The sequence below is a fragment of the Oncorhynchus mykiss genome, chromosome 8 (assembly GCF_013265735.2).
Source record: "Oncorhynchus mykiss isolate Arlee chromosome 8, USDA_OmykA_1.1, whole genome shotgun sequence".
Lineage (NCBI taxonomy): Eukaryota > Metazoa > Chordata > Actinopteri > Salmoniformes > Salmonidae > Oncorhynchus > Oncorhynchus mykiss.
The window spans coordinates 51,979,232-51,991,083 of NC_048572.1; the positions used below are offsets into that span (position 1 = coordinate 51,979,232).

General features: G+C 43.2%; 1 protein-coding gene across 1 annotated transcript; it reads left to right on the top strand.

Moving 5' to 3' along the window:
* Nucleotides 1–3,400: 3,400 nt before the first annotated feature.
* On the top strand, nt 3,401–9,096 carry zgc:153115 (uncharacterized protein LOC768186 homolog). Its single transcript, XM_021612851.2, has 2 exons — nt 3,401–4,212; nt 5,818–9,096. Exons 1-2 carry the CDS (start codon nt 3,723–3,725, stop codon nt 6,069–6,071), a joined length of 744 nt encoding a protein of 247 aa, XP_021468526.1. The 5' UTR covers nt 3,401–3,722; the 3' UTR covers nt 6,072–9,096.
* The last annotated feature ends 2,756 nt before the right edge of the window (nt 9,097–11,852 follow it).

Below are 11,852 nucleotides of genomic sequence, written 5' to 3' on the forward strand. Positions count from 1 at the left end.
GTATTTTTTTATTTTATTTGACCTTTATTTAACTAGGCAAGTCAGTTAAGAACAAATTCTTATTTACAATGCCGGACCACACCCGCCAAACCCTAACCCGGACGACGCTGGGCTAATTGTGCGCCGCCCTACACTTCACAGATGATCTGAAATGGTCCACTCACCCAGACAGTGTGACAAAGAAGGCACAACAGCGAGGTTGAAGGAGGTTGAAGAAATTTGGCTTGGCACCTAAAACCCTCACAAACTTTTAGAGATGCAAAATTGAGAGCATCTTGTCGGCTGTATCACCACCTGGTACGGCAACTGTCTGCACAACGCATCACCAGGGGCAAACTGCCTGTCCTCCAGGACACCTACAGCACCCGATGTCACAGGAAGGCCAAAAATATAATCAAGGACAACAACCACCCGAGCCACTGCCTGTTCACCCCGCTATCAACCAGAAGGCGAGGTCAGTACAGGTGCCTCAAAGCTAGGACAGAGAGATTGAAAAACAGCTTCTATCTTAAGGCCATCAGACTGTTAAATAGCCATCACTAGGCGGCTTTCACCCGGTTACGTAACCCTACACCTTAGAGGCTGCTGCCTATATACATAGACTTGAAATCACTGGCCACTTTAATAATGGAACACAAGTCACTTTAATGTTTACATATTTTTGCTTTACTCATCTCATACGTATATACTGGTTTCTATTCTACTGTATTTTTGTCAATGCCACTCCGACATTGCTCATCCTAATATTTATATATTCCTTAATTCCATTATTTTACTTTTAGGTTTGTGTGTATTGTGTGTATTATTGTGAAACACAAGCATTTCGCTACACCCGCAATAACACCTGCTAAACATGTAATGTTACCAATAAAATTTGATTTGAACACCTAGGGTAGGTGATGATTCAGCGCGAACCACTGCTTTTAATCAGGGCAAGGTGTCTGGTAACATGACCGAATACAAACAGTGCAGCTATTCCCTCCGCAAGGCTATCAAACAAGCTAAGCGCCAGTACAGAGACAAAGTAGAATCTCAATTCAACGGCTCAGACACAAGAGGCATGTGGCAGGGTCTACAGTCAATCACGGACTACAGGAAGAAACCCAGCCCAGTCACGGACCAGGATGTCTTGCTCCCAGGCAGACTAAATAACTTTTTTGCCCGCTTTGAGGACAATACAGTGCCACTGACACGGCCTGCAACGAAAACATGCGGTCTCTCCTTCACTGCAGCCGAGGTGAGTAAGACATTTAAACGTGTTAACCCTCGCAAGGCTGCAGGCCCAGATGGCATCCCCAGCCGCGCCCTCAGAGCATGCGCAGACCAGCTGGCCGGTGTGTTTACGGACATATTCAATCAATCCCTATACCAGTCTGCTGTTCCCACATGCTTCAAGAGGGCCACCATTGTTCCTGTTCCCAAGAAAGCTAAGGTAACTGAGCTAAATGACTACCGCCCCGTAGCACTCACATCCGTCATCATGAAGTGCTTTGAGAGACTAGTCAAGGACCATATCACCTCCACCCTACCTGACACCCTAGACCCACTCCAATTTGCTTACCGCCCAAATAGGTCCACAGACGATGCAATCTCAACCACACTGCACACTGCCCTAACCCATCTGGACAAGAGGAATACCTATGTGAGAATGCTGTTCATCGACTACAGCTCGGCATTCAACACCATAGTACCCTCCAAGCTCGTCATCAAGCTCGAGACCCTGGGTCTCGACCCCGCCCTGTGCAACTGGGTACTGGACTTCCTGACGGGCCGCCCCCAGGTGGTGAGGGTAGGCAACAACATCTCCTCCCCGCTGATCCTCAACACTGGTGCCCCACAAGGTTGCGTTCTGAGCCCTCTCCTGTACTCCCTGTTCACCCACGACTGCGTGGCCACGCACGCCTCCAACTCAATCATCAAGTTTGCGGACGACACAACAGTGGTAGGCTTGATTACCAACAACGATGAGACGGCCTACAGGGAGGAGGTGAGGGCCCTCGGAGTGTGGTGTCAGGAAAACAACCTCACACTCAACGTCAACAAAACTAAGGAGATGATTGTGGACTTCAGGAAACAGCAGAGGGAACACCCCCCTATCCACATCGATGGAACAGTAGTGGAGAGGGTAGCAAGTTTTAAGTTCCTCGGCATACACATCACAGACAAACTGAATTGGTCCACTCACACAGACAGCATCGTGAAGAAGGCGCAGCAGCGCCTCTTCAACCTCAGGAGGCTGAAGAAATTCGGCTTGTCACCAAAAGCACTCACAAACTTCTACAGATGCACAATCGAGAGCATCCTGGCGGGCTGTATCACCGCCTGGTATGGCAACTGCACCGCCCTCAACCGTAAGGCTCTCCAGAGGGTAGTGAGGTCTGCACAACGCATCACCGGGGGCAAACTACCTGCCCTCCAGGACACCTACACCACCCGATGTCACAGGAAGGCCATAAAGATCATCAAGGACATCAACCACCCGAGCCACTGCCTGTTCACCCCGCTATCATCCAGAAGGCGAGGTCAGTACAGGTGCATCAAAGCTGGGACCGAGAGACTGAAAAACAGCTTCTATCTCAAGGCCATCAGACTGTTAAACAGCCACCACTAACACTGAGTGGCTGCTGCCAACACACTGACACTGACTCAACTCCAGCCACTTTAATAATGGGAATTGATGGGAAATGATGTAAATATATCACTAGCCACTTTAAACAATGCTACCTTATATAAATGTTACTTACCCTACATTATTCATCTCATATGCATACGTATATACTGTACTCTATATCATCGACGGTATCCTTATGTAATACATGTATCACTAGCCACTTTATACTATACTATGCCACTTTGTTTACATACTCATCTCATTTGTACATACTGTACCCGATACCATCTACTGTATCTTGCCTATGCTGCTCTGTACCATCACTCGTTCATATATCCTTATGTACATATTCTTTATCCCCTTACACTGTGTACAAGACAGTAGTTTTGGAATTGTTAGTTAGATTACTTGTTATTACTGCATTGTCGGAACTAGAAGCACAAGCATTTCGCTACACTCGCATTAACATCTGCTAACCATGTGTATGTGACAAATAAAATTTGATTTGATTTGATTTGATTTGATGATTCAGGGGAATATGACAAGCCCTAATTTGCAATAAAGCCTAAATCATTATGTTGGATTTTATAATGTACATCTGATGGTGGGGGTGAGTTGGCGGTGTGCCCAATGATGTGGGCTGGTGTGGATAAAATGCCAGAGCCGAATTCATGTTCCAGTCCGCCACTGGCTATGGCTTCCCCATCAACTCAGCCACCACTCCACGCTGTTTGTATCGGTCGTTTGCTTCAACCACGCCCGCCGTTCACGTCAGTCCGTAACGTAAGTTTGTGCGTGGTGCTCTGTACAGGGGGGCGTAGGTTTGACCGGCTTTCCAGAGGCAGACACAATGAACCGTCGGACGATGTAAAGCACGCATGTGGGCTGAAGGCACGGGCAAGTTTGGGCAGTATATATTCTTATTTTGTTTTATAGAATTGGATGTTTTCGAAGATACTTATCAGACTTTGACGGTATAGGGATAGCTAGAAAGGTCGGTCCAACGAGTTAGTCTGCTAAAAACGAGGTCGACATCTCTGGCTCGTCCGCTTCGAAAACAAGACGGAATTTTACAAGATAAAGGACTTGCTAAAGTCAACGGTAAAACATTATGTCGATGATGGACTATTCCGATTACTTCGCCGCCGAATGTCTGGTGTCGATATCTAGCGGTCCCGTCTTACACCGACCCACCCCAGTTGCAGCCCAGCCCCCTCCCCAGGCCCTTCTTCCTGGGGAGCCTGAAGGGTCGAACGAGGACAGGGAGGTGCGCGAGACAATGAGACTCGAGGGGGCCAACATGATGAAGGTGGCCGGGATCCTCACGGACCTCCACAGTAAGTTCCGGCCCATGTCGGCCTACTCGGAAAGCAGCAACTCCTCGTGTGGGGAGAGCGGCTACACCACGTTGTCTGACTCAACTACCCCTACCATGACCCCCTCTGCTACTCCAATTCCTGGACAGTACAATGCCACTCAGCAACAGTGGGGAGGAGGAGCGCCTCGGTCCCCAGTAAAACGACACCAGTGCACTTTCGACGGCTGTGACAGAGTTTATGGGAAATCGTCTCATCTGAAAGCCCATATCAGAACCCATACAGGTACAATTGTGTAGCTAGCGCTAACTGTAAAAAAAAAAATACAAATGTTTTGGGCATGTAATCTGAACAAACAACCCTTTACCATCCAAGTTGTTCCAGAACTTCTAGTTTGGCCATACTCACTAAACACTCCTCCTTTTAGTGTCACTCTCCTCTCTACATGTATATCACATTTTTCCCCCTGAAGGTGTTTTTCGTTACTGTACATTGGGGTGGTTGTCGTTTACCCGCGAGTTTGTACAATACTCCCCGAAAGAGGGAAAAACTCCCCAACCAGAGGGCTCATAACAAAGAAGTATACGAACAAAAGAATGGGGCTGGACGAAAAAGCATAGTGACTAGTGACGAACATGTTACATCTAGGCTAGATTTGCATACGACGAGTGAGTTCGAGAGAGAGAGAGAGAAACGTAGCGTTCGGGGGCGTTTGCGCAGGCACCGTGGTTCTTTTAGCTCGAGCTGCCAAATCGTTTAATCCCACCTCGCGTCAATGTGGCCATTTAGGTGAGAGTCAGGTCTTTGTAGAAAAACGCCGTTTTCTTTGTTGGAAACCACCCACGTCTGTCATCGTTTTTCACGTCAAAGTTGTATGCTTAGCGCTGTTACTTTGTGTACATGCATCAGGTGTCCGCACGGTCTTGAGGTTCAGGGTCAGTGAAATAACAGGCGCAGATGGATTAGAAGAGGAAATCGTATTGAAAAGAACAAGTCGTCAGGGAACGCCCACAAAACGGGAGTGGGTTGAGGGGTAGGGATCCCGCCTAGCACAGACCGAGTTGGGCGTGTTGCGAAACGCTGGTCTTCTTTGCGGTCTTGAATATAGCCCCTGGCACCCCCTCGTTTGACTCCTATTACTCGATTACGGCACTGTTCTAGGGCCACGAAATAGCCTTACAGACTTCACCTTGGGGTTATCATTTTAACTAACGTTAATAGTCAACGTAAAAAGTGTCCTCACCCCTCAAACCATTTTACTATAGGTTATTAGCCTGGGTATTACCCATTTGTGGAAAATGGTAGTTTGGGAATGCCTGCTTTAAATGAACATTTTCACACTTTTAATGTGGATAATTCAAAGGTATTTCACAACTTTGTGTCAAGTTAATCACTTTCGAAACAAGGCAGCCCTTTTGAAGGTTTCACATTTCTGAACCCAGTTAGAGCCGTTCCTAGGAGACATGTGGAGGTGTTGAGGGAGGCCTCTTCTATGGCCGCCCACCATATGTTGGAGGTAGCCTACCATATGAGTGTCAATATCTATTGCGGTCTACATTTTGCATTCACTTTTCTAAATGTCACTCTTCACTACCCATATGAACCATGACCCGATAGATTAAAGTTTTTCTTTTCAAAATAGGTTGATTTCCTTGCATTAAAAAAGGGTGCTGATAATATTGTGAACTTTTTTAAACCTAAATTGATGGGTATATAAGGGTCTCCCAAGAATTGACCTTACTACCAACCTCTATATGTGTTTCTACCTTAATGGCTTGTGTTAGTGATTGGCACAAGCAGGGCAATGCTTGACCCCCAGTCTGACTGGACTCAGTATTTGAATTCAAAAGTTTGGTGTAGACCTAGACTCTTTCTGTCTTCCTTCACCAGGTGAACGACCCTTTCCCTGCACCTGGTCCGACTGTGAGAAGAAATTTGCCCGCTCTGACGAGCTGGCTCGCCACATGCGCACCCACACGGGCGAGAAGCGCTTCCTGTGCCCACTGTGCGACAAGCGCTTCATGCGAAGCGACCATCTCATCAAGCACGCCCGCCGCCACCCCGACTTCCAGCCGTCCATGCTGGGCCGTAAGAGCTCGTCCTCCGGGAGCCAGGGGGTGTCCAGCCCCGCCATGGGCCAGTAGTGCGGAGGGGTCAGGGGGTTCACTCCCACATCTAGGGCTGGGATCAGCAAGGGTCACAGGGCAATCAGATCCACGAGCCAGGCCCCAGCCTGTCCACCACTCACCACAAACAGGACCTGGATGGGGTTGCATTCACCACCACCCGCCCTCGGTGGACGAAGACGACACTACTCTCAATGCTCAACACAACCTCAATTCTCTCCAACCCTTTCCCCGAAAAGCACTCACGCATGCAGGGAATTCTCAATGTCTTCAGTCCTCAGTCTCCGCACGCAGCAGCCAAATGTTTTCCTCCTTTCTCAGTTTATTTTAAAGAGATGGCGCTACACGTTTTTTTTTACTGTGCCCGTTTTCTTCTTTTGTTAGCGCCATTTTAGTGATATTTAGCTAGAGGCGTAGCAAGGTAGAGGTCGCGTAGAAGGGGAGCCGCGTTGCTGATCCCACAGCCACAGTTTTAGAGGTTGCACATTCCATGTGTTTTTTGTCGTATGAGTTTTTGTCGTTCAAATAAGTTTAGTTGGCTTTAGGTATGTCATTTTTAAATTTTTTTTGCAATATTGTATTTACTGCATTATTATCATTTTAAATTGCAGGCCAGCTTCACTTTCATAGTAATGATGATGAATGGTTTAAACCGCTCAAGACTAGCAGTTTGCAGGCCATCCTTATTAATTCTAGATCAACTGTTTGTTTTTGTTTTCGCCATCCATGAAACGTTGACACATGATACACATCGTATTATGTCTGATACTGATGCAAGTGCTTTAAGCTTCTATTGTAGAGAATATCCTTGAATTCTATTAGAGGAAGTAATGCTTGTGATGAATTGTAGTCCTTATATTAGGGGTGACGGAGTATACGCTTGGATAGGATAGCGCTGCTTGTGAGTGTGTGTGTGTGTGTGTAAGAGAGCGTGTGTCTGTCTCTTATTTCCTTTTTTGTTAGAGAAAGAGAAGACACTTTCTACTATTTCCACTGTCTGTCCAGCAAATGGACATTCTTACTTTGTCTCAGTGAACAACACTTCAGGAAACTCAGAAAGCCTTAAACAATTTCATACTTTTTTCTTTTTTTTAACCATGTTTACAGTTTGAATCAATTCTACAGGTTTACTCATCACAAATACATATGCAATATGACACTTTTTCTTACAGGTATTTTGAACGCTACTTGGCTAATTTGTGTGATAGGTATTCACTGTGTTAATATGCTTCTACAATTGAACACTGTGGAATTTGATAAAGATACAAGTTATCTCATTATATTTATTATAACCAATGGTTAGTAAGCCACATTTGTCCAAGTGCTTTAGGAAGTGCTATAAAGGATGGATTGGGGGTTTATGACGTGTATTTTTGTTTGTTTTACTGGTCATTCCGGTCCTCTCTCATCATAATATCTGGCTTTTCTCAGACACGATAACACTGTTCCCTGTGCTCTCAGAGCCTTGTTTAAAAACGGCCATTTCCTCCACAGAAAGATTGAAATTGCATGACTAAGGCACCTCCTCGTCGAGTCCCTCCGATGTCTTCCTTCTCTCATGTCTCCACTGACAGACTGACTTTAATTGTTCATTTTTTGCTGCGTTATTTGATCACTGTTCATTCCATTGTAGTGGGATGTATTCAACTTTTTATGTTGGAACGCTTTTGCCATTTGTACACGTTTTCACAAGTTATTACAATCTCTGACAGCTGATGGTAACTGCTGGCAGTTATCTCAAACACACATGGACTATATAACTTCAAAGGCACAATATTACTTAGAAGATACTTCTATGTTTTTGAATGAATTGTGAATGTCTCCATGGATCTCGTCATTTTCGGACATGGTGACTAAGCAAGTCTGCCTCGTCAAAATGATCATTTCACATAAGAGTAACAATAATTTACCTCACAATTTGTTTTGTGTAATATTTATCTTCCCTTGGAAAGTAGTTGGATCAAAATGCTTCTAAAGCCAATCGAACCTTCGGTTTGAACTTCTTCTGTTCTTCAATTGAAAACTACACTCCGCCAGAGAAAACGTCTCTTTAGTTTGTCTTGTCTATCTTCTTATGTATGCTGTGTGTACAGAGTTTTGATTGTGCTTAACACTTTTTTTTTTTTTCATAGTATTTTTTACTTACCCCAGGGTGTTCAGTAGTGCTGATCATCAGTTTTGGCATGCGTCTTATACAAATGTGCTGTTGTGTATCACTACCCTGCACAATATTGAAGATTTCAATTTGGACCTACTGCGTTAGATGTATCAATAGATGAATTCTGTAACCTACATAAGAACTTCATAACCCATACATTTCATAAGCTCTAATGTCAACGACCGCAAATTGACATCTCAGTTATGTCCCTATTTTCCGTTTAACATAGGGATTTATGAAATACTCATTAACTGCTTAATGTATGGGTTATGAAGTCCTTTGTGTAGGTAATCCTTCAGATAAAGTTAACAATTTAATCAATAGAGATTTGACAAACCACTTAAACTGGCTTTGGGGGGGGACACAATCATATCTCTTAACTATTTAATTCACTTCACTGAACACCTAGGGCAAACAATGCCTATTGTTTCTCACCATACACTAATAAATAAATAAAAATAGGCACAGCTGTATTGTGCATACAAAACCAATGTTTTTAGATTTTTTTAAAGCTACATTTTTACATGAATAATTAATTATTTAAGAAACAGCTTTATTACAGCTTTGTTTTACGAGGAACTGTGGAAATAATTGAATACAGCTGCGACATGCTCTCTGATATTTATACTCTCAGGTGTCTTAAGAATTGAGCGCTGGAACTTCCATATTTCCTGTGCAACACCCAAGTCTAAGCTTGTGTTTCTATTATTTCGCTGATTAATTTATTATGACTTATCATTTGTGTGGTTTCATTCTTTTTTTTTTTTTTATATAGCTCATTATTTTTGGTGATATGGAACAATGCTAATAATTTGGTTCCATTGTTTGCTTGATACAAAACTGCCAGTGCTTTTTTAAAATAATAAATACAAACCTTAAGTTGCATGTTTTGGTTGTGTGGGTCATGTTCTTCTTAATAGGTGACTTAACAGATGCTATTAACTTGAAACTGTATTTAAATGTTCAGTTATACTTGACATACAGTTCATTGTCAATATTGTTAACATTAAAGGGAAGGTTGTCTGAGATGGCATTTAAAGTAAGGAACATTTGATCAATCCCTTTTTGAAATGGATAATTCGAATGACAATATTGCATTGGGTTTCTTACCCTGTAAGCAGTCTATAGACGAAGTATGATATGAAAGGAATGCATGCTTTGGTTGTTTACCTGGCCACTGCTAATTTATTTGCATCTGTGGCACAATGCAAATCAATGGTTCCTATATTAGTATTGTTTACGCTTTGTCCAAATCATCTATAAGTAGTGCCGAGCGATTAACCGAATGTCTGTTATTTTTCGCTTTTTAAACAACTAATTCATGAACATTGGTTCAATTATTAGTATTTCTTTGTTTGTTTCTGTGAGCTCAATGCGCACATTGCACTGCAGTTTCTCTAGAAAGAAATCAAATCATGCCTGTACTGTGCAATGTAGTAGGGAGTTGTAGTTTCCAACAGGCCAATGTTGTACATAGTTTAGCACAGCAAATGTGATCATTGACCATAATTCACTGCGCGGCTATATGTCCAGTCTGTGTTGAGGAGATACATAGAGAGCAGTTGCTTCGTAAGATATTGGTATTCAGCAGTCATAAAAATATGCCTTATTTACTTCGAAGAACTGCTAAAGTAGTGATTTTGAGATGAGATGACTTGGAATTAAATAAGTCATCAAATAAAACAAGTGTAATATACACAACTGAAATATGTTATTAAAGTCATGTGAATAACTGATGGTTAAAAAGTGATCAGCAATCATGGGACTTTTACGAATTATTTTTATTATGTGATGCATGATGCATTTGATGTTTTTTTTTTAAATGATCGAAAAATCGTAATTCTTTTTTAAATAATCGAACCAACCTCAAAAAGCACTAATTGCTCAGCACCATCTATAAGTAACTTCAATGAGTTACACAATACATTTTGGGATGATTGTTTGTGACCTTAACCTTGGCCCCTGGCTCAGATTGTGGGGGCATAGAGCCTGGTAACAATGTGTGACTGTTTGGAACTTTTGACAGAGCCAATTTTGACTTTTGTGGCTGTGGAAGCTAGTGGCAACGGAGAGGGATCGAGCCTGCAATAGTTGCATTAGATGTGACTTCACAATAATATTATTTTGGGGAAGCCCAATTGATTCTGAGTTCGGGCATATAAATGTTTATTTGTGAAAACAATTTCTAAGATGCGTAAGCCTACTTTCAGCTTTTCCAAATTCACAAATAACACTTGTAGCCAAAGCAATAACCAAGTGTGCCAAACTGAATGCACGTTCTCTGAAACCATTAACACTTGTAGCCAAAGCAATAACCAAGTGTGCCAAACTGAATGCACGTTCTCTGCTTTGTAGATTTAGAACACACGTTTTTCAAAGCCGTAAACTCAACTCACTGCTTTACACTCAGTTTGCAATTTAATAACATACCTCTAGCAAAACTGTAAACATTGGTCTCTACATTGCTACACTATTTCGCCAATTGCCTTTCCATCATTGACACGGGAAAACCCTTTTAGATCATGAGTTCACTTACAAATCAGAGCTTGAGCACTAAATAGGCCACAGGTAAACATTTGTTTGGGACAACAATGGAGGCCAATATTAGACAGAGAGTAAGAGGGGGGAGAACTAGAGGAGGACGAGGAGGTGAAGAAGTAAGAGGAGGAGAAGGAAGAGGTGAAGTAGGACGGGGAAGAGGAAGGGGAGTCAGGAACACAAAAACGGATGAAATCAGAGTGACTGTGGTTGACCATGTTGTCAACCATTGGATGAGCATGAGGGAGGCTGGGCAACGGGTTCAACCAAATCTGAGCCGCTATACTGTTGCAGGTATTATCAGGATATTTAGAAATGAAAACCGGTAAGTAACTAAGTGCTGTAGTCTTACTGGTACATTAATATGTACTGTACTTTCATAATGAGAAGGATCTATCACTGAAACCATTCAAATGTTTTTACAGAAGTGCAAGAAAACCAGTATCTGGTGGAAGAGGTCGACTGTTCAGAGCAGGAGACCCACATTGTAAATATGGTCATTGCAAATAACCGCATCAGACTCAGAGAAGTGCAGGACCACATAATGGCAGATAACACCATATTCCAAAACGTCAACAGAGTGAGTCTCTGCACTGTCTCGTCTACTGAAACACAATAGAATTAGGATGAAGCAGCTGTACCGATTCCCTTTCGAAAGAAACTCAGACTGTGTAAATCAACTGAGATATGAATATGTACTGGATCTAGAAGTGTGTGATGCTACATCATATTGACTGATCCCTGTCTTTCCGTACTGTGCTACATTGTTTTGTCTCGTCTCTTTCAGAGAGTCGTGGAGCTAGAAGCAGATTGCAGTGCATGATGAGCTAATATATGTGGACGAGGCAGGTTTCAACCTTGCAAATAACAAGGGGCTGCCACAGAAATATCATCGGACACCGTGTCATCATCAACGTCCCCGGGACAACGTGGTGGCAACATAACAATGTCAAAACGGCGTCCTTCACCATCATGCGATCCTAGGCCCATACAACACTGCACGACACTCCAGGCGATACTTTTCACGCTGCCTAGCTCAAGACAACATCGCATGTGATGTGGATGAAGTCTTACGGTCAGACCCACAAAGGCAAAAAAATATA

Excerpts from the sequence above, each read along its gene's own strand:
- zgc:153115 (XM_021612851.2), top strand. The coding sequence starts at position 3,723 with ATGTCGATGATGGACTATTCCGATTACTTCGCCGCCGAATGTCTGGTG. Across the intron at positions 4,213-5,817 it reads CCATATCAGAACCCATACAG|GTGAACGACCCTTTCCCTGC; the intron begins GTACAATTGTGT and ends TTCCTTCACCAG.